At 54.9% G+C, this 23,145-nt stretch overlaps 1 protein-coding gene across 1 annotated transcript; it reads left to right on the top strand.

Moving 5' to 3' along the window:
* The first annotated feature begins 6,332 nt into the window (after positions 1-6,332).
* On the top strand, positions 6,333-15,823 carry LOC120383964 (E3 ubiquitin-protein ligase TRIM39-like). The gene is made up of 6 exons (XM_039502288.1): positions 6,333-6,565; positions 8,204-8,299; positions 9,372-9,602; positions 10,126-10,148; positions 10,248-10,351; positions 15,191-15,823. Exons 1-6 carry the CDS (start codon positions 6,377-6,379, stop codon positions 15,748-15,750), a joined length of 1,203 nt encoding a protein of 400 aa, XP_039358222.1. The 5' UTR covers positions 6,333-6,376; the 3' UTR covers positions 15,751-15,823.
* Positions 15,824-23,145: the final 7,322 nt, after the last annotated feature.

The following is a 23,145-nucleotide window of genomic DNA, read 5'->3' as shown; positions in this document are numbered from 1 at the left end:
CAGGGCTACCACTCCCCCCATGGAGTGTCCTCTTTTTTGAAAGTTCAAATATGGTAACCCTGCCCTATGGGCCAAGCGTCCACTCCTGACAGCTCAGGCTAACCTCCCCTGTTCTCAGGGAGTCTTTGGCATTAGCTGCTTGGCCTGCCTGCCGAGACAGAGGACTTTGTATTTCCATCAGGCTGCTCAGTTGCAAATGCAGCCACCCAAAGAAGTGAAGAATGGAAGTGAAAGAGCAAAGCTGGACCATCCGCTGAGCTGCTGCAATCGAGTGAGCAGAGCCTGGGAGAGAAGAGGGAAAGCTCGAGGTGGCTGGTGGCTGTAGGGAGCCCGGGGAATAGAAATAAATAGTTAATGAGGAATCCTAGGGGCATTGTCTTGTGTGGTGAAGGGTTTAAAATGGGTCTATTTACTATCACCTTAAACTTTAAAATAGCTGGTGTGACAGACCCAAACCAGTGGGGTACAGGAGTCTGCTGGAGGGCAAATATACTGGTCACTGGATAAGTAGTTTTCTGTTTCCTGAGTGACCAGAGCAGGGGCTGCACTAGAGTAATCAGGAACCTGCTAGAACCAATTAAGGCAGACAGGCTGATTAGAACACCTGCAGCCAAACAAGGCAGGCTAATCAGGGCACCTGGGTTTAAAAAGGAGCTCACTCCAGTCAGGTGGGAGGGAGCCAGAGGAGAGGAAGCAGGGCCGGCTTTAAGCCGATTCGCCCGATTCCTGGGAATCGGGCCCCGCGCCTAAGAGGGCCCCGCACCTTTGGCGCGTTTTTAATTTTTTTTTACTTACTCTAGCTGCCGTCTCTCTGCTCCGGGGTCTTCTGTGGCCCCGCTCCCCTGACCAAAGCGCAGACGGGAGAGCGGCTGCCCCACAGCCTCGCTCTCCCAGCTGCAGCTCCGGCCGGAGCGCGGCAAGCCCCGCAGCCCCGGCTGCAGCTCCGTCTGGAGTGCGGCAAGCCCCGCGGCCCTGCTCTCCCGGCTGCAGCTCCGTCCGGAGTGCGGCAAGCCCCGCGGCCCTGCTCTCCCAGCTGCAGCTCCGTCCGGAGTGCGGCAAGCCCCGCGGCCCCGGCTGCAGCTCCGTCCGGAGCGCAGCAAGCCCTGCAGCCCCGCTTTCCCAGCTGGAGCTCCGGCCAGAGTGCGGCAAGCCCCACGGCCCTGGCTGGAGCTTCGGCCGCAGTGCGGCAAGCCCTACCCTGCAGCCCCGCTCTCCCAGTTGGCGCCCTGGGGTAGCGGGGGGCTCCGGGGACTATTTAAAGGGCTGGGGCTCCAGCTGTCTCTGCCACCCCGGTCCTTTAAATAGCTGCCGGAGCCCCGGGTTGCCCCTATGCATTCATCAGGGCTCCCGCGGCTATTTAAAAGGTCTGAGGCGGGGTAGAAGCAGGGGAGCCCCGGGCCCTTTAAATAGCCCCCAGAGCCCTGGGATAGAGGGGGTCTTGGGGGCTATTTAAAGGGCCAGGGCTCCAGCTGCCTCTGCTGCAGCCCTTGCCTTGCCCTGCCTGCACCAGCTCTGCCCCCCCATGCCTGCAGCCAGCTCTGCACCCTGTGCCCACAGCCAGCCCCTGCCAAACCTCCTGCCCTGTCTCCAGCCAACCCCTGCCACACACCCCTGCGGCCCTGCCCAAAGCCGGCCAGCCCTTCACACACCCCTGCCCGCACCCAGCCCTGCACCCCCTGCTCTGTCTCCAGCCAACCCCTGCTGCACCCCCCTGCCTGAAGCCAGCCCGCCCCACACCCCCGTCTCCAGCCAGCCCCGCACCCCTTGCCTTGCCTGCAGCCAGACCCTACCTCCAGTCAGCCCCTGCCCTGCCTCCAACCAGCCCCATGTCCACTGGTGCCCTGCAGTTCCCAGGGCAGTAACCCTGCACACCTGCTTCAGTGAGGGGGGCAGGGAGCAGCTGGGACCCACACATGTGAAACGGCATTCATTAATAACCAATCAACAGCATATATGAATCAATGTACATAATATATAATTTTATTATTTATATAGTTATGGAAAGTAAATAATAGAAGGAAGAAATGAAAGGGCTTTTTTTTTTTAGTCATCCCTGCCAGGGCCCCGCCAAAAATGTCTGAATTGGGCCCCGCACTTCCTAAAGCCGGCCCTGAGAGGAAGTGTGTGTGAAGAGCTGGGACCAAGAGGCACAAGAAGCTGAGAGTGAGAGGGTGTAGCTGCTGGAGGACTAAGGAGCACAAGTGTTATCAGACACCAGGAGGAAGGTCCTGTGGTGAGGATAAAGAAGGTGTTTGGAGGAGGCCATGGGGAAGTAGCCCAGTGAGTTGTAGCTGTCATGGAGCTGTTACAGGAGGCACTATAGACAGCTGCAATCCACAGGGCCCTGGGCTGGAACCCGGAGTAGAGGGTGGGCCCGGGTTCCCCCCAAACCTCCCTCCTGATCAGACACAGGAGGAGTTGACCCAGACTGTGGGGAAGATCACTGAGGTGAGCAAATCTGCCAATAAGCGCAGGACCCACCAAGGTAGAGGAGGAACTTTGTCACAGCGGGTATGACTGAAGGGCAGCAGGAGCGCTGCCAGCTTTTTTGGTGCCCTAAGTAATGGAAGGTTCCACCCCATAAATGGTGCCCCTGACAGAGGTGGTGAAAGGTCCCACCCTCAAAATACTGCTGACCACCGGGGCAGCCAAAGATCCAGCTGCTGCGGTCGCCACGCCCCCGAAATGCTAGTGCCCTCGGCTCCGTGTCTGCCCCCATAGTGGAAGAACAAGATCTCGCTGCAGAACCTGTCCATGGTTCTGTGGCAACTGAGAGCGCAGAGCAGCATGCCCAGAATGTCATGGACAGCCTCCAGCAGGCCAAGCTGGCTGTCCAGATGGACATGCGGGACAACTACTTGTGGTGTGAGTGACAGCCCCTTTCCCTTCCCTAGGCAACACTCCCGCCCACTCCCTGCCCCAAGGGACTCTGGGACCCCACGTGGTGCCATCTTGGAGGGGCTCAGGCTTCCCAGCATGCTCTGCAACTTCTGGCCCTTCACCTGGGTCTGGGGGGAGGCAGACATGGAGCCAGGGTCAGCACCTCAGCCTGACCTTCTGCCTCCCCTCTTCTGCCCTCAGTTCAGGCACAGGGTTCCCCGGAAAGGCAGACGTGGAGTTCTGAGTAAGGAAACTGCCAGCTGCTGTTTGTTTGTACTGTGTTCAGGGCACAGGAATGTCTGGACATTGTTTGTAACTAATACACATTGCACCAGAGAAATACCTGACTCCTATAATCCATTTCTCCTGCCAATGGAAGAACCTAGCAAGGCCCCGAACCCTGGCTAACTGCTGAGGTCAAAGGAGCAATGGGACAACCCGAGTCAGAATCTAGACCTGTGGAGGCAAATGCGTTGGTGGGAAACATTTGCGGGGAGCTCCAGCAGCAAAGAGCCTGTGCAGAGGAGCAATTGCTGCTAACTGTGGACTTGAGCATGTCCAGCTTTGTGTGCCGAGCAGTCCCCATTGTCCCTTCCTTCAGGCCTGACACTCCTCTGCTCAGAGTCAGACAAAGCCCAAACTGGCCCCTATTTCCCCCCAGCAGAACCTGTCCACACAGTGATTACAGGGTCAGTATTGGGCCAAGGAGAAAGACCACATCAAAGACTGGTGACATCACCATTATCACCCAACACTGCACAGACTGGCCTAGTGCCTGTGGGGAGGGTCAGTGAGATGATTATCAGACAAACTGTGTCTGTGCATGTCCATCCGTCTCCTTATCCTCTTCTCCCAGGTTCTGGCTGCAGAGGGAAAGGTTTGCCCCATAGTTAAGGTGCTAAGTTAGCCTGCACAGATCCAGGTTTTGCTCCGTGTGAAGTCAGATAAGTCACTTATTCTGTCTGGGCCTGAATTTCCCCTCTTCTAAAATGCGGAAAACAGCCTTCCCCATCTCACAGCAGAAGAAGCACTGTGGGGGGTGGGGGTGGCACATGCGGTCATGTGTCCCCCAGATTTAATGTTTGGCTTGTAGTGACCATGTTCACACAGACTGAGCATGTTTAGTAACATCAGCTGAAGGTGCAGCCCTCACTCTGTGCCCCACCCCCCCACACACCATTGGCAGGTCTGGGTCGTCTCTGCACAGCAGTATGACTGAGGCTAAGCCCATTGGCATTTGTGACATGTTCAGACAGTGCAGGGATGGGGGCCAGATAAGGACCTGCAATTGCTAGAAGTGCAGCTGTTTCCTGTCACATCAACTCCCAAAAACTTCACATTGGGATTGTCACAAACTTTCCTGATTTCACACTGACCCTTTCACTAGCTGGTGTTTCTCTTAACACCCCAGCTCCTGGAATCCTGTGATTAACTGACAATCTCAGCTCTCACTTTAACAAAGGTCAGTTTCTTGCTCTCATGGCTGAGAAGAAAAAGCTGAGAACATGGCAGCTCAGAAACAAACACACACTCCAGAATGTAATTTTTTAGAAGAAAACCCTCGTGTTTCCTTCAGCCAAACTCAAGATTTTGGATGACGTGGTGCTGACTGTACTGCCTTTGCAGTGATCAGTTTGTTTTCAGGCCTCTTGTCTCTAAGGACCTAAACATAAAAATGAACTTTCTAATTTATCTCTTCACTTCGCCCCCAATACAGGGGGGCTGTGCTCATTTGCTGCTTGGGCCCACAGCCCGGCTCCATGCGCATTCCCACACTTTGCCCTCTCTGTCTAGTTCCCTTTCTATTAACTCTTCTGTTTTAGATAAATGATGGCACTAAATTAGGGGGGTCTCCAGGGGTAGCAGATAGAGATTTACGGCCTGAGTTCTCAGTGGCACAGGACTGCCAACCCCAAACTTTTGAAAATCATGAGTCGAGACCCCCAAAATGACATCACTGCCTTTTATGAGACATAAAAATGATAAATGTTGAGTTCTTTCGATTTGCCTTCTGGCTTCTCAGCCCTTTCGGCTGCACTTAGATCACCTTTTTATAGTTTTTCTCTGTAACCAAGCAACTTCCTTTGTTTAGGAAACAAAAGCCAAAAGTCTCACCTTGTCACATGCTTCCAGGACCTGGGGCTTTAACAAACACACCAAATATCAGGTAAAACCATGCTCTGAAGTGTCCCTAGCCTCTGTTTGCCAGAAGCTGGGAATGGGCGGCAGGGCATGGATCACTTGATGATTCCCTGTTCCGTTCATTCCCTCTGAAACACCTGGCATTGGCCACTGTCAGAAGAGAGGATACTGGGCTAGATGGACTATCGGTCTGACCCAGTATGGCCGTTCTTATGTTCATGAGACTCATTATAAAATACTGAATGGTGGCAGTGCTTTTGACACTGCATCTCCTTTACACTGAGGCAGAGCTGCCTTAGCGTATGTCACAATCAGGCCTTTGAAACATTGATTCCAGTTTAACCAAGTTTTTGGCCTGTGAATTGAATATCCCTAGACTCAGAAGGATTAGATTTTATTGGTAGATGTCAGTAAATTTTGATTTCACTGTATACACACAAACCATGGAAAAATATTTCCATTGATAAGTGAAATTTTCAAATAGGCACAGTAAGAAAAATGCTGCTTGAGAACTTACTAGAGTTTGATTTAAGGAGATTTCCTTAGTATATTTTTACATGTGATGTTGACAATTTGTGTTTTAACAGTTACACTTTTTAACTTTTTGACTCTCTGTGTCGACTGTCATATATTAATTTACTGTCTGACTAAAATATTGTCTGAATGCCCCTACCCCAGTTTCCAACAACTGTGAACAATAATATTGATAAAAACTGAAACTCTGAAAGTTTAAATAGATAAATACAAAGAAAGTCTTACAAATAAATATTCTTTATCTGTCAAAATTACATATTAAATCAAATGAATTCTGCCAAGCCTAAATATCACTCCTTGGACACGCAGTTCTCTCAGCTCAGCAGAACAAGGGGAAGCTGATGTCCATGTGAAGCCCCAGTGGCCCCCACACACCAGCAGAGGGGGCTGATTGCAGGATCAGAGCCTTGTTGGGACATTTCTCACCAAAGCCACCAGGGCTGGAACGTTACCAGTGATCTGGCTCCAGCTCAGCAAACAGCCTGAGTCAGTTCCAGGAAGGGAAACACCCAATTGCTGCTGCTGCTGCAGGCGGGGCATATTTCTGAGCTCAGGAAAGTGAAACTAACCCTGTGACACTGTCCAGAGGGAGCCATGGACAGGGACACCCCCGTGGAAAGTCTCCAGGAGGAAGCCACGTGCCCCATCTGTCTGGAGTATTTTAAGGACCCGGTGATTATAGACTGTGGGCACCATTTCTGCCGAGCCTGCATCGCCCAGTGCTGGGAGGGATCGAATACAGACATCTCCTGCCCTCAGTGCAGAGAAACTGCAACAGGGAAACCTCAGGCCCAACAGGAAGCTGGCAAATGTTGTAGAAATGGTCAAACGGCTGAGTTTACAGGCAGCAAAGGGAGCAGGAGAGGAGAGGGTGTGTGGGGAACACCAGGAGACTCTGAAACTGTTCTGTGAAGAGGATCAAACGTCTGTCTGTGTGGTTTGCCATCTGTCCCGGGCTCACAGAGATCACAGGGTGGTTCCCATAAAGGAGGCTGCCCAGGAGTACAAGGTAGGGAATTGCTGTCACGTTTAATGGGTAATAACTTTGGATTTTAATTACAGGCTGATTTCACTGAATGTTGCCTGTCATGGGTGTGATGCATCATTCAGCTCTGTAAAGCCTTCATTGTACGAGACATGCTATCACAAAATGAATGATCTGGCAGTGTGGTGACAGACTCAGAATATCAAGTCGTAAAAGATACCTGATGTGGGAAACTTTTCTCTGAGTTTCTGAATGTTTTTCACACTCAGTTTCCACTGCTGAAATAAGGGGACTTTTTCCACCACGGCCGGTGTTAAGGATCAGTGAGGTTTAAATCACAGGAGCTGCAGGCCAGTCTAGGTGAGTGTGTTACCTTCAGACTGGAGAACTGATCATTTAAATATCAACACTGTTAATTATTTTATTCCCCTCTGAGAGCGGAGAGGGAGAATTACAGCTCGGCACCATTTATTGCCAGTGCCGACTCCTTCCAGTGCCACAAGCGGGTGATGTTTGGGAGATGCCACCTCTTATTTGCCCCCAGTAAAGGAGGACCAGGCCCAGAGAGCCCAGCTGAGCCCAGGGGTACATTCTAGCCCCATGAGGGGAGTCCGGCCTCAGGAGCCCTTTGGAGCTAATCAGCAACGCCATCCTGTTTTGAACAATGCACCATTTGAACAGATCATGGTGTCTCCTTTTGGTGACACACGTGGGCGGAGCTTATTTTGCGGGTGGAGCTTCAAAGAATCCAGCCACCTAACCCCCGCCCCCATTCTGATCCCTCCTCATTGATGAAGCTGTTTTGCTGGATGCAAAGGCTGCTTTTCCACCTCCTGTCTCTCACTAGCCCCAGCTGGCTCCCACCCTCCCTGCTTCCCTGCAGCAGCACCGCAGGGGTGTCACCGAACAGCTCCCCAGGAGCTCTCAGCAGCAGCTGCAGCAGCAGCCTGGGCCCTTGGGCAGAGGGGAGGAGAGAACTCGAGGGCTCAGAGAAAAGAGAAAAAGTGAAACGGGGAGATCTCAGCAGGCGGCTCTGGGGGGCTGCCAGGGGTGTTGCACAGAGCGGGGCTGATGGGGCAGGAGCACGTTGCTGTGCTGTGTGAATGAATCACACGCTGTCAAAGGGGAAGAGAGCCCTGGGTTATTACAGCTCTGGAGCAGTTATAATTATGGGTGGCACATTCCCCCAGACCGAGTGTTCCCTGTTCCTCACTGACCTCCAGCCACATCCCAGCTTCACCCTGTGCAGTTAATGGGACTGCGTTGGCTCAGGTGCTCGGCTGCTGCCTGGGGGAGGCCACATGGGAGCCTGGACAGACGAGAGCACGTGGGGTCTTGTTCCTGGCCTGGGTCTGGGTACAGTGCAGCGAGGTGCTGCCCCAACCTCTTCACTGGCACCGGCAGGAGGGATCGTTCAGAACCTTCCCAGCTGTTTCCCCTCTGGCCTGTGCTCAGTGATGTGACGCTTCAGCTCAAACATCGGCTCTGAGAAGTCCTGAGGGTACATCTTCACTACCCGCCGTAGTGAACCCATGAGGGCTTTGGGGCCGGCAGAGCCGAGTCTGCTGCCTCCTTCCAGGGTATTTACTGCTCGTGTACAGTACTGTCCACCCATCGGACAGGCAGACTAATGGCTGTTTATCGCACATGATGCCCCTGCAGGTGAAACTCCAGGGAGCCCTGGCCCCTCTGAGGAAGGAGCTGGAAGAGGCCCTGGCTCTGATGTCTGCAGAGGAAGAGGAGATCACAGAGTGGCAGGTGGGTGTCCAGGTTTATTCCTCCCTGAGCCCTTCCCCCTGCAGTGTTCCCAGGAATTACGGGACCGTAAAGCTCCTGGATGTGGTTACGAACGTGCTCTGGTTGTTTGCTCCATTGCACAGTCTTGGTGCCGGCCATGGACAGCACAAGCCTCCGGCACTTGGGGATGCCGGGCATGAGTGCGGGAATCTCCCCGGTGCCCAGATCAGCACCCTGCCCACTGCTCCACCCCATTTGTCCTCCTCTCCCCGAGGCCCCATCCATGCGCCTCTCCTGCTCTGCCCCATGCCCGGCTCCCACTCAGCCCCCTCCCCAGAGGCTCCCCGCTCACCGTTCACTGTTGCAGCTCGCTCCTCTCCCCCATCCCCTCCTCCAAGTCCCCCTCGCCTGCCGCTTGCTCCTTTCTGCCCCCTCCTGCCTTAAGGGGGAGTGATGGGGGGGGAGGGACGGAAAGGAGCACTTTGCGGGGACCCCACACACGACGGGCTCCCTAAAGGCTGCGATCCATGGGGCACTGGGCACATGAGCATGGGGCACTCGGCCAGGCTGGGTGAGGCCATAGCCAGCCTTGACAATGCCCTGGGCACCCAACACCCATGTGAGCTGCCGGATGGCACCGAAAGGACTTTTAGCACCTGCCCTAGTCCTGGACATTGCAGCCCTGGGAGCAGGTTGTCAAAAAAGGAGCATCGTTCACATCCCACTGTGATGGCTCCCCTGAGTGTCTGAGTGCCCAGCACTGGGCACCCAAATCCCCCCATGGATGCCCTGTGCAGCCCCCTGTAAATCTCACCTGCACCCTCGATTTCTCCCCACTCCCCTGTGTCCATCCCCTGCCACCTGCAATAACATACTGCTGCTTTACAAAGCACCCTAGACAACCCCGCTATGGAACTGGCCATATGAACTCTGAACTAACACAAACCCATTATGGTACGTTTCCCAAAGAAGTAAATCTCCTTACAAACCTGATACTGATCTAATCCCCTGCTTCATGGACAGAGGCCCAGTCTATGTAACTCAGCATCTGGCTCACGTTTTCTCTGTGCCTTTCCTATTCTTCTATTTCAAGGGGAAAGTGAAGAATAGGAGAGAGATGATTGCAGGTGAATTTAACAAACTGCACACACTGCTGAGAGAGGAGGAGCAGCTGCTTCTGCAGAGCCTGGAGGAGGAGGAGAGGGAGACTCTGCAGAGACTACAGGAAAATGTAACCAAACTCTCCCAGCAAAGCTCCTCTCTGCAGCAGCTGATCACAGAGATTGAAGAGAAGTGTCAGCAACCAGTTGTGGAGCTGCTAAAGGTGAGACGGCATCAAAATTCTCCACCCATCCAGAATTAGAACTCAGATCCCAGGGTCTGGATTCCAGCAGTTAGAGTAAATGTGTTCTGCAGTTTACTGACAAACAGAACATCTGGCTAAGGGCTCCATCAGTTCCAAAATATCCCAGTCCATGTTAGAGAGGAATTCTCCTCATGGAGACCCAGTGAGGCCATGGGAGATTAAACGCATGATACAAGAATGATACTGAGCTGAACCCATCCCTGCTCTGACTCCAGAACATTAGACCCAATACAGTCGATAAACACAGATACTGATGGGTTGAATCCTTAGAAGGGAGAATCCTTTAGCTAAATTCCTGTCTCACCTACATAAATGAAACAAGTGTTAATGCACAATAGTGTACGAGATTTTACCACAAAACAGTGAAGCCTGGGAGGGTTGATCTAGTTTCTAGATGAAAGTTTGATGCCCAGAGTGAAACTCACACAGTTTTATGCACATTGTATTAATACAGAACATTTATTCTCTTTTTTCCTTTCAGGCTGTGAAAAGCACATTGAGCAGGTGTGTTTCCTATGTTCATTGCACTTATATGCTTGGTGGTGGTTCTGGGATGATGTGTGTACAGAGCAGCTGAGTGATGATGGGACGTTTTCTTCATAGGAGTGAGAATGTGAAACTCCAGGAACCAGAAGCTGTTTCTACTGACCTGAAAAACGTGTATAAAATTTCCCTTGACATGAGGGAAGCGCTGCAGAGATTCGGAGGTGAGTGGATTCTACTGGGACATTCAGCTGTGTTGTGCCTGGGGCTCTGGACAGAGCCTGGGACCCCAGGACACGCTTGCACCCAGCTGACAGGCTTGTAGCTGTGATAGCTGGAGGCTGATGCGCTGAGTGCTGGTCAGTTTGCCTGCTACCTACAGCCACCTGCTGGTACTTGCCCAGGTGTCTGACCAGGCCCCGTCACTCTGACATCCTGACCCCTCCATGGCTGAGTTACTGGGTGTCCCTGAGACAGGTGCTGTGAGGCCTGGACTGGGCCCATTGTACTGGGAGCTGCAGAGACGGGTAACGGATGACGTGTCTGTGCCTCTCTCCTGGGACACATGAGGGCTGCATTGTGTGGCCACTGCTCAGCACTGCCTCAGCCCCCATTAGCCAAGGCTGGCCCAGCTTTCTGAGCTGGAGGAGGGGCTGGTCTGGCTGCTGTGGTCTGACCTGGGCCGTGTTACTGGGTAACAAGCTGAAGGTGCAGCTGCAGAGGGTCTGTGCCACTAGCAGCGTCCATGAGACAAATGGCTCTGGGCAGAGAGTTCAGGCTGGAGCCAAGTCTCCATTTTCAGCCTGATTTGTGGGGGTGAGATCAGGGGCCCAGGGGGCATTTGTCTGCAAAGGGCAAATTAAACAGCAGCTCTGGAGTGTTTCATAGCTGATGTCCTGAGCCTGGCCTGCCTGTAACTGCGTTTCCGGGAGATGTTGACAGTCTCTCCTTGCAAGTCACTGGGATTGGGGCTCCTAAGTTGCTCAGACAGTTGCTCAGACACGTTGGAGCTGGGTGAAATGTTTTGGACAAATAGTTTATTTGCTGCAAAATTATATTTCTGGTCAACAGAAATTATTCGTGACTCCATGTCGGGTTTGCTGACTGGTTTCAATGAACAGAAAAAGGTGCTGCCTCTTCCCTTGTAGCCTTTAGCCCAGTGGCTGGGCCCTCAGCTGGGAGCCCCAGGTTCAATCCCCCTGTGTGATGCCATGAGAGCTCGAACCGCTGGGCTCCATGTGTCTGATGACGTCCCCCTGTGTCTAAACACTGCCATGGGCACTGGGCCAGAGCGTGGGAGTGAGAATGACTCTGCAGCCCAGTGGGTCGGGCCCCCACCTGGGAGCCCAGAGTCCAGCTCCTCCGCTCCAGTGACCCTGTAATTATGGATCCATAACCCCAGTGTGGGGAGGTGTTACGGCCCCTGGCACAGCAGTGTCTCAGCCATGTCTGCCGGGGTTTCCTTGCACTGATGTAGCTGCACCGGTGCAAACCCCTAGTGCAGACACGCTGTGCAGGTGTGAACTGGGACTGGTCCCCGGTGCAGTTTCTCCCAGATGGAGGGAGCAGTAAGTGGGGAAATGCCCCCTCCTCTCCCCACTGCCCTGGCCTCATTAGCAACAGCCCATTAGTGCGCATTTATACCCCCCGAATCTTCCACTGTAATGCCCCCCAAGTGAGCCCAATCCAGACAACTGCCCCCGTGGGGGTAGGGCTGGGCCGGGCAATGGGAGGGGCTGGCTGTGGGGTTTTCCCGGCTGGAAGGTGGGGCCCGTGGGGCCTGCCAGCATGGAGAGTCCCAGCTGCTCCCCCTGGGGCAGGGCTGCACCCCCAGTGTGTGTGGGGACAGCACCGACCTGCTCTGAGCGAGAAACCAACCACACATGGCCCGAAAGCAGCAGAGATTCCCTGGGGCCTGCCTCTCCCTCCCCCTTCTCTGGCTCCCGCCCCTCCCTTACCCTTCTCCCACCCCTGTGAGGGACCCTGGACCCTGCGTCTATTCTGACCCCTCACCAACATCCCTCCCTCTCTTCTCACTCCCTTTCTGCTCCCCTGGGCCCCTGACCCTCTACTGCCACTTTGCCTCCCTGGCACATGCCCCTGCCCTCCACCCATCTCTGCCCCACTGGAACAGCCCATCCCTTCTCTCCCCCTGTCCTCCTGGCATCTGCCCCTCTCCCCCAAACATCCTCTGCACCCTGGAGCCCACCCATCACTTCACACCCCCACTATGTCCTGGCATCCACCTCTCCCCTTTCCCTCCTCTGTGCCATGTCTCCCACCCCTCCCCTCACCCTCCTCTGCTGTCCTGACTTTCGCCCTTCTTACTCCCCTCAGCCCTCCTGACACCTGCCCCTCTTCCCACCCTCTCTGACCCCTGGCACCCGCCCCTTCCCTCACCCCCCTGTGCCCACCCCTCCTCTAGCCCCACTCTGACCCCCTGGCACCTGCCTCTCCGCAATCCCCTCTGCTAACACCTCCCTCTGCTCACCTGCCCTGCCTCTCACCCCTCTCTGCCCCCCGGTGCTTGTCCCTCCCCTCCTCTGCCCTCCCTGTGCCTGCCCTTCTGCTCAACCCCCTCAGCCCCTGGCACCTGCCCTTTCCCTTCCCCCCGCACTCCCCTCTGCCTGCCCCCTACCGCCTCCTGCCCCCCAACACCTGACCCTCCCTCTTGCCCCTCTGCCACCATCACCCATGCCACCTTCTCTTTATTTGTCACCCCTGCTCCTCCCCTCCCCCTCTGACTCCGTGACTGTCATAAGTAGTTAGTTAAGGGTTAAGGTCTACCTGTAAAGGGTTAACACAGACCTGGTGAAACACCTGACCAAAGGACCAATCAGGGAAGAGAATTTGAAAATCCCAGAGAGCGGGAACTTGGGTCTCTGTGTTCTTTGTTCTGAGTTCTTAGCCGTCTGGACCTACACCAGTCCAGATGTTTAACCAAGTCTGCTCATCTTTCTGAACTAATTTCTTCTATTCAAGCTAGTGAGTATTAGAAGAACTGGGTAATTGCATATAAGAATCCTGTGTCTGCAATTCTGTGTGTTTGCATTGATTATTCGTAATTTTGCCTGTATTGTTTGTACTGAGGAAAAGGGAGAAATTTCTCCAGGGATTAATAAGATTAGACCCTATGAATGTCTATCTTGGATTCATAGAGATTGTGTATTTTTTCTCTTCTTTCTTTTATTCTTTTAATAAACTCTTTTAATTTCAGGACTTGGTTAAGTTCCTTACCTGTGGATTCAGGGGAAGGAAGCTAGGCGCCACTCTGGGGAGACAAGAGTTGTCTCCAAGCAGAGAGAGAGCAGGAGAGGGAGGGGGGAAGTGGGCTGCTTCCCTGTGTGTAGAGATTCAAGGGATTTGAATCTGGGTTCCCCAGGGGAAGCTTGGGGGACAGGCCGTGCGTCAGACACGTTAACCTGACTGGTGGCAGCGAGAAGGAATCCTACCCTAAGGGTTAGGGTGGGGGGAGAATACCTGCGGGTCCCCATCTTTGAACCCACAAGCTCAAAGTGGGGGTGAGATCCCATGACATGGTGGCAGCGGAGTTTCGAACCCATTGTTAGAAGAAATCTTCAGCCAGGTTGGCTGGAGGGAATTGAGTTTCCAACAGGCTTTGTAGAAGCAGTTTTTCTTTTGGGTTGCTTGGACAGGCAGCTTGAGGAAAAAGCAGTTTTCTTTCGGGTGGCATAGAAAAGCACCTTGGAGGAAAAGAAAGTGTGTGCATTCCTTAGGTGGGGGGAAGTGCCCTCACAGGTTTGCTGGGGAGATAAGGAATCTCAAGACAGAGGTTTTTAGCTCTGGTTGCAAGGAGGTGTGTCCCTCCTTTGTGTGATCAGGATTCCTTGGGTGGGGGGAGTGCTCCTCCGAGCTCATCCCGTCCAACAGGGAAAACAGGTTTGGTGAGGAGAGAAGCTCCTGAAGCCAGTTTTTTTTTCCTGTGACTTTTGAAATGCAGAAGCCAGGAAGCCATCACCCATGCCACCTTCTCTTTATTTGTCACCCCTGCTCCTCCCCTCCCCCTCTGACTCCGTGACACCTGCACCCCTCACCACCCCTCCAGTCCCCTGATGCCAGCTCCTCCTCTGCCCCTGGCCCCATCTGCCTCCCTGGTGCAAGTCTCTTCCCTCACGCCCCTTTGTAACGCCTGGTCTCAGCCCTTCCTCTCACCTCAGCACTGCCCCACCCCTCCCCTCACCCTCTCCTAACCTCTGGGCCCCACCCTCCTTTCATCCTCCCTCTGCCCCGCTGGTGCCCACATCTCCCTGCACACGCCTCTGCCCCCTAGGGCCTGCCCTTCTCCACACCCCTCTCTGCCCCCCTTCTGCTCACCTGCTCCTTCACCCCCCATTCTGTCCCTTTGGCACCCGTGCCTGTTAATTCGCCCCCCCCCCCCCCCATGGCTCCACCTCCCCACTCCTCATCTCACCCCCTGGCAGCTCACCCTGCCCTTGATTTCCCCTGCCCCATTGGCGCTCCCCCCTTCCCTCACACCCCTCTGCCCCCTGGGGCCTGCCCCGTCCCTTCCTTCCCTGTGCCCCCTGGGTCCATTGCCTTCTTCTGCCCTAGTGCCCACACCTCCCCTCTCCCCCTGCAGCCCACTGGAACCTGCCCTTCCCTTGACCCCCCTCTGCCTCATGGTGCCTGCCCCATCCCTTGGCCCCGCAGCCTCCTGGGGTCTGTCCCCTTCTGCTCCCATGGAACCCACCCCTCCCCCCACGCCTAGGGAACCTGCCCTTCATCCCCCTCTGTCCTCATGGTGCCTGCCCCTCTTCCCCTCCCTCCACCCCCTCTGCTCCTGTTTCCTCCCCCTCCCGTTTCCTCTCCCAGCATCAGCCTGTCCCCTCCCCTCCCCCCCCACCCCGGACACCTTCCCACCCCTTCCCCCCACCTCCGGCCCTTCCCCCTCATTGTCTCCTCACAGGCAGAGGGGCCCTGACTCCCCTCAGCTAACAACCCCCGTCTCCGCCCCAGTGATTAACCGGGACGCAGGTTAATTTCCCTTTGATCCCAGTGACCAGCCTCTGCCCCCGGCCCTGACTCTGTGACTCTCTCCCCAGTGGACGTGACTCTGGATCCAGACACGGCTCATCCCGACCTCGTCCTGTCTGAGGATTGCAAACGTGTGAGACACGGAGACAAACGCCAGGATCTGCCCAACAACGCTGAGAGATTTGATAGATATTTCGTTGTTCTGGGCGCTGAGGGGTTCACGGGCGGGAGGCGTTACTGGGAGGTGGAGGTGGGAGACAAGACAGGCTGGGACCTGGGGGTTTGTAGGGAATCTGTGGAAAGGAAAGGGGAGAGCACACTCACACCTCGGAATGGATTCTGGGTCGTGGGGCTCTGTGATGAGGGATACGAGGCAGGCACCTCCCCCCTAACCCCCCTCCCCGTGAGCGTCAGGCCCAGCCGGGTGGGGATTTTCCTGAACTATGAGGCGGGCGAGGTCTCGTTTTACAATGTGACTGATAGGTCCCATCTCTTCACTTTCACTGGCACCTTCTCCGGGAAGCTCCGCCCTTATTTCTGTCCCTGGAACAATGCTGGGGGTACAAACGCGGCTCCCCTGATAATCTGCCCGGTCCCAGCTCAGGCCGGAGGGAATCTCTGTCCCTGACAGTGACCCTGTGGCACAGACTGGCCCTTCCCAGCCCTGCTGCTCTTCCCACCCCCAGTGGTGGGGGCCAGTTACTGCAGCAACTGGACTTTCTGTGCTGACCGGACGCTGCCAGTTTCCCTTTTCGACTGGAGATTCCAGTTGAAAACCAGACACCTGGCAACCCCCAGCCCCCACCTTCCCCGTCCCCTGCCCCAGGGGTAGCAGGTGGTGGGGGATGGGGTCATTCACTCCTGTCAGAATTTTCTATCCCTGTGAAATCTCAGTGTAAAATATGAAAGGATAAAGATTATTCTAATTTAGAAAATATTATTGTAACAAGGTGTAAATACAAGAATATTTTAATTTACATTTCAACAGTATTTCAAAATCAAGCATCTAAACATATTTTTAGAAATTGAATTATTTACATTTATTTTTTTATTCTTCCCTCAAATCTATAGTGAAATTTAACTTCTCTAAATAACATCATTTGTATTTCAGCTGTGGAATGCAAGAAATGCAAAATATTTATCTTAACAAAATAAAGTATTAAATTATCAGACTGGGTTGTTCAGTTACTATGTATATGTGTTATTAACATCGCAACTACACACATGTGCAGCTGCTCTCTCTTCCCGCCCCACCTCTCCCCTTTATTGTCTTGACTGGTTCTCTCTGGCAGGCAGGGCACATACACCCACTTCCTGCACTTCATCTTTGAAAATTAATAGTTGAAAAAATGATAGAATTAATTAAGCAATATATTTAACTTAACTCACACAAGATTATATAATAGTCTTTGAACTTCTGTCAGCATTAATTCATGTGATTTTTAACTTTCTAGTTACATATAATCAGTAATCAAGATGTGACCCTTCCTTTCTTTTTCTCACATCAATTAACAAAACACAGACCCTGACATCAAATGCTCTCTTCCTGTTGATAGAAATCTCTTCTACAATCTCAATTTTTTTAGTTTATTTTTCTTTAGAAATATTATTTACAGGCAATGTACTGTCACTGTGCCCTATTGATTTCACTGTACTGCTGGGCTCTTCATGTTCTTGGTTATAAGGACACAACAAATGTAGTTTGATAAAGAAATAGAGAAGGGGTTGTGTTCCTTTACTGAATCTTCACAAATTAACTTAATTGTATTAAAGATGCCGCAGATAATGACACATAACATAAAATTTGGTGAAGCTTTTTGGCAAACCTTTCTTCTCGGCCATAAATCAGTTGGAAGGGTGATATTTTTGTTTTCACATGATGTTTAGAGTTAAAAAAAAATAAAAATAAAGTTACTCCAGGAAATTGATCATAATTCTTCTGGGTTCTGTCCACCACCTTCTGGAATGCTCTGTAAAAATAGTGACAGGTTGGTCTAATTCCTTGAAATTAGCAATTGAACCTAGTTTCTTGAAGAGCTAGCTGAGCAGAGTCTGAGGGAAGGCACATCACATGGCATTGCTAGGACTCCGTTTTGTTTTAAATGTGATGTGTTATGAACATTTTCAATGTAATAATTCAGTTTTAAAGATTTATTCACAAAATGCCATCCATGGCAGAGTGCCCTAAACTTACCTTGATTATTTGAAAATAAATACCCTGAAATTATCTTTTAATGGATTAATTTGTGCTTTTTATCCAGGCTACTGGTGTCTAGGTGGCATGGGATCCTGAAGCTATGTGTTTTTCCTAATTTTTAACACAGGGAAATATTAATCTAAAAATAAAAAATTGCCCCCTAAAATTTCCTTCAGAAATATCTGTCTTCCTTTCCTTGTTTCTCTCTTTATTATGTGTAATTACTGTGGTTTCTTATCTAATTTATTGTGTTATTACATGGTAAAATATATTAATATACAACATGGTTTTTACTATCTGGCGACATAAAAATGTGTTGTCACTCATGATTTACAGCATGAAGTGTCATGAAGAGATTGCAGGCAATGTTCATTTTTTAATTATTAACTATTAATGGGCTCCCCCATCAGTTCCTGCAACCCCTAGCTGGCAGATCTCTGTGTGAATGAAGCAGCCTGCAGTCCGCCAGGGAACCTCCACCAAGTGTCTTTATGACTTTTTTGGTACATTGCAACATAGCAGCAGTTACGAGGAGCCCCCTTCCTACTCCCTGAATCAGACTTTTATACTGCTGCTTTCTTCTCAGTGCTGAGCTATTGACCTCATCAGGCTCCGTACAGGTGCAAGTGATCCCCTCTGCCCTTCCAAACCCAACAGGGCCGCCCAGAGGGGGGGGGGGGGCAAAGGGGGCAATTTGCCCCGGGCTCCGCAGGGGCCCCAAGAGAACAGCGGAGGCTCCCGCCTCCGCCCCTCTCCTGGAGCCTCAGCGCATCAAGCGCCGAGTCTCCGCCGGGGCCCCTGAGCCCCGCCCCGCTCCGAGCCGCGTGGTCAGGGGGCGGGGCTGGGAGCTCCAATGGGGCCTGAGCTCCCTCCGCTCGGCGTGGAGCTCCCAGCCCCACCCCCTCACCACGCGGCTCTGAGCGGGACGGAGCTCAGGCCCCGGCGGCCACACGCTGCGGCTGTTCCGGCGAGGCGCTGAGACTCCGGGTGAGGAGGGAGTCGGGGGTAAGAAGCTGGGGCCGGGAGTGGGAGGGCCTGCGTTCCCCCTGCCACCCAACTCCTGGGTGGCAGACTCCCCCTCTCCCTGGCCTGAGGAGGCCGGAGCCTGTTGTTACTGCTCAGCCCTGCCCGAGGGCCCGAACCCAGACTTAGCGGGGTTGCCCCCCCTGAGCCAGGGCCAGGCTAACCGTAGTTCGGCCGGCTACAGCAAGGGCTGCCGAGGAAGGGACCCCCTGGCCGGGCCAATTCCCCGGAACCATTGGTGTGTAGTAAGCTGGTGTGGCTCCCCGCCACCCCGGAGAGGGTCGAGCCCTGGCGAACTCTTGTACACGTGGTACCAGAATTGGGGATCTCATCCCTTGAACCCTGTGAGAAGGGAGAGCCACCCCCAGAGAACCATGGAGATGGAGCCATGGGTGGCAAGTTTGTAGAAATTTTGGTGGTGCCCAGAACCCGCCCCCCTAACTCCGCCCCCTCAAACTCTGCTCCCACCTGCCTAAGGCTCTGGGCGGGGTTTCGGGGGGAGGTATGGGGTGCAGGTCCTGGGCTGGGGATTGGGGTGCAGGCTTTGGGATGGAGTTTGGGTGCTGGGTCGGGGGTGGGGGGGGGGGTGTTGGAGGGGGTGTGGGGTGCTGGCTCTGGGTGGGAGTTTGGGTGCTGGGTGCAGGCTCCGGGCTGGGGCAGGGCGTGGGTGTGCAGGAGGGGGTGAGGGGTGCAGGCTCTGGGCTGGGGGGGGGGGTGTCGGATGGGGGAGGTGGTGCACACTCTGGGAGGGAGTTTGGGGATAGGAGGGAGTGCAGGGTGCGGGCGGTGGGGCTGAGGATGAGGGGTTCATGCTGTGGGGGTCAGGGCTGGGGCTGAGGATTAGGGTGCGGGAGGATGAGGGCTCTGGCTGGGGCTGAGGATTAGGGTGCAGGGGGATGAGGGGTTCATGATGTGGGGGTGCTCAGGGCTGGGGCTGAGGATCAGGGTGTGGGAGGATGAGGGCTCTGGCTGGGGCTGAGGGGTTTGGGGCATTGGGGAGGCTCAGGGCGAGGGCGGAAGGGCAGGGTAAGGGCAGCCTGCCTTGCCATTAGTGAAGGGCAGGCGCTAGGACCCTGCGGCAGCAGACAGCAGTTCTGCCAGGAGCTGATCTCCGGCAGCACAGAGCAGGCAGGGGAGAGGCGCGTGCTGCTTTTTGTCAGGCAGGGATGCGGCGTGGCGGGGGGGGGGACGGGGAACACGCAGGGGGAGGGGTGGCAGGCAGGGGCTGGGACCTGCTCCAGGCAGGGACGCGGTGGGGCGGGGGACCCAGCTCCAAATATTGCTGGAGCAGGGCCCCCGGCCCTGAATATTGCTGGAGCCCGGACACCGCACACATATATAACCTGCCGCCCATGGATGGAGCGACTGTTTAAGCTGCTGACGGAGAATCAAGAGCAGCAGCAGCAGGCAGCTGCCCAGCTCCAACATCAACAACAGCGGGACACTGCCCAACTCCAGCAGCAGCAACAGCTCATTCAGCAGTTGAGAGTCCAGCTGCAACAGCTGGTGACAGCGTTACCGCAACCCATAGACCCAGCCCGGGGATGGGTATGGGTCACCACGCCCTGCCACCCCAGTGCGACTAACCAAGATGGGTCCCGACGATGACCCCGAGGCATTCTTGGGTGGGCCCAGGACCAATGGGCCACTCTTTTGACCCCATACCTAACAGGGACTGCCCAGACAGCATACCGGGGGCTGGCGACGGAAGAGGCAAGGGATTAGAGCCGGGTAAAGGCCACAATCTTGAATGCTTTAGATGTCAGCCCACAGACTTTTCGGCAGCAGTTCCGGAACCAGACATACCCCACGGGCACCAGACCCCAGCTGGTGGCCCAAGCCCTGAAGGAGGTATGTAGGCAGTGATGAGCTGCCAAAATCTTAACAACCGGTTCCCTATAAAAAGTTCTGATTTAAGGGGGGGAGAGCGGGGGAAGGGCCAGGGGAGAGATCCTCGTGGGGCTGGGGGCCCCTGCAGGGCCTGGGCCAATTGCCCCACTTGCCCCCTCCCCTCCCTCTGGCCAGCTCTGGAGCTTGCAGCAGCCCCCTCCCCCCCCCCACACACACCTTGCTGGGCCATTCAAAAAGTGGCAGCAGGACGTCTCTGGAGCTCAGCTGAGCTGCCCAGCTGGTGCCGGCGGCTGGCCACGCTGCAGCTGGGGGGAAGCGGGGGAAGGGCCGGGGGAGCCTCAGCCTCCCCAGCTGGGAATCCTGGGAGCAACAGGATGGTCCAGCCTGCGGACCAGAGTTCTTTGCCCACCCCCTGGCCCTTTAACAACCGGTTCTCCAGGGATGTCTAATTTTAGCAACCGGTGCTTGGGAACCTGTGGGAACCTGCTCCAGCTCACCACTGCATGTAGGCGGTGGCTACAGCTGGAGACAAGGATGGCAGAGGAGGTTACGGAACAAGTCATCCTGGAACAGTTTGTGCACACCCTACTGGCCCGAGGATGGGCCTGGGTGCCCCGCCATCGGCCGGTGACGTTAGCCGTGGCTGTCTCGCTGATGGAGGACTTTCTCGCAGCTAAAACGCCCGTGGGGCCTGCCTTCCGAACTCAAAACCCAGGGCCCGAACGCCCTCATGCTGAAAGAAAAGGGGACGCTCTGACCGGGCCGCGGAGCCTTGGCTGTGGGCAGGAGGCCTGCCCGGAACCTCGGTTCAGGCATCCGGAACCTTCTCCTCAGCCTGGACCGGCGCCCCCCGTGCCGAGTGCCGCGAGGGTCCACCAGAGTCCCCCTAGGAGTCCGAGGGGAGCACCCTCCAGGGGCGGTTGCCCTGAACTCGGACCCTGTTTCCATTGTGGGAATTCAGGACACTTGCAGCGGGACTGCATGGAAATGGACTGCAGTTTCGGGAAGATCTGTGCAGGGGACACCAGGGCTCGGCTACCACAGGCTCCCAAGATCATGGTCCCGGTAGTGGTTGGGGACCATGCCACCCAGGCTCTGATCGACTCCAGCTGTGGCCAGATACTGATTCACCAGGCTTTGGGACCCCAGGCGGACCCCCACCTGGGAACAATTCACCTGCAATGCATCCATGGGGATGTCTGGCCTTACCCTAGTGCTTGGGTCCCGTTAACAGTGGCTGGCATCACCCGACGAATCGTTGTTGGCCTAGCTCCTCGACTTGCATAGCCGATGATCCTTGGCCGAGACTGGCCTGCCTTTGAGGAGGTCCTCCGGTCGACCCCGGTGCTGGAGGGGGAGTGCCAGGAGGCCCTACCGGAAGAGGAGTGCGGGACTCCAGGAAACAAAGCAGGGACCGAAGAAACCGACAATCCCCAGCTGGGGCCTGTGGTCAAACCCCTCCTCCATACGGATTTTTGCCATGACCAGAGGGCTCACCCTACCCTTAGCCAGGACTATGAACAGCTAGTGGCAGTCGATGGGACCATCATCGACCCCCAGCGCGCAACCCAGTGGCCCCACTTTGAACTACGCCAGGACCGCCTTTACCGGATCGACCGTGACCCCCGCGTAAAGGAACCCCAAACACAGCTGCTGGTACCGCAGTGTCACCGGCAAGCTGTAATGAAGCTGGCGCATGACATCCCAGCTGCCGGGCAGCTGGGCCATGAGAAGACCCTCACCCGGATTTTGACGTGGTTCTTCTGGCCCGGCGTTCACCAGGAGGTGAGGAACTATTGTAGCTCCTGCCTGGAGTACCAGTTAGCCACTCCCCCCGCGAGTGCCCAGGGCACGGCTTGTCCCCATTCCTATAATAGAGACGCCTTTTGAACGAGTGGCCATGGACCTGATGGGCCCGTTCCCAAAAAGGGCTTCAGGGTTCCAGTATGTACTGGTCATTGTCGACTACGCCACCCGTTTCCCCGAGGCCATTCCATTGCAGAGCACCACCGCCCGGACCATTGCCGGGGAACTGGTGAAGGTCTTTGCTTGGGTGGGCCTGCCCCGAGAAATCTTAACAGATCAAGGCACCAATTTCATCTCCAGGTTGTTACAGCAGGTCTGCGAGTTCCTGGGGGTTAAACAATTACGCACCTCCGTCTACCACCCGCAGACGGACGGGCTGGTGGAACGATTCAACCGGACCCTCAAGGAGATGCTGCGGAAGTTCCCCCCAGGAGAGTTACGCTAGTGGGACCAGTTTCTCCCTCCCCTGCTGCTAGCCATCAGTGAGGTACCCCAGTCATCAATCAAGTTTTCCCCATTTGAGCTGTTGTATGGGCACCGTCCGCGGGGCCTGTTGGACTTAATGCAGGAGATGGGAGCAATCCCCCTCTCCAGCCCAGGGACTCCTGAAGTATGTCCTCCAGCTGCAGGAGTACTTTGCTCAGGCAGGGGCCCTGGCTCGTGAAAACTTAAAGGCTGCACAGGACAGGCAGGAACAAACTTATAACCAGGAGGCGCAGGTGTGTGATTTTGAACCTGGGGATCAGGTCCTGCTCCTCCTGCCCTCAAGCGAGTCGAAGCTACTGGCCCGTTGGCAGGACCCTATGAGGTAGCTCGGAAGGTTGGGCCCGTCACTTACGAGATCCACCAACTCGACCGGCGGAAGAAGACCCAGCGATACCACGTGAATCTGATGAAACCGTGGTGGAAGCGGGAGGGCCTGCTGATTAACCCTTACCTGCCAGAGCCTGAACTGGGTCCCCGTGCACCCCAGACGGAGGGCCCTGCTGCTCTCCTGCTCGGCAACACCCTTACGGAAGAGCATCGCAAGCAGGCCAAATGTCTCCTGCAGGCTATCCAGGGAACCTTCACGGCCCTACCTGGATACACAACCCTAGTCTATCACTCTATTCAGACTGAGCCAGGGAAGGTAATCCGGGAAATGAC

Source organism: Mauremys reevesii, linkage group 15 (assembly GCF_016161935.1).
Source record: "Mauremys reevesii isolate NIE-2019 linkage group 15, ASM1616193v1, whole genome shotgun sequence".
Lineage (NCBI taxonomy): Eukaryota > Metazoa > Chordata > Testudines > Geoemydidae > Mauremys > Mauremys reevesii.
Note: the sequence above shows the minus strand (reverse complement) of the source record. Positions and strands in the feature narration are given on the sequence as shown.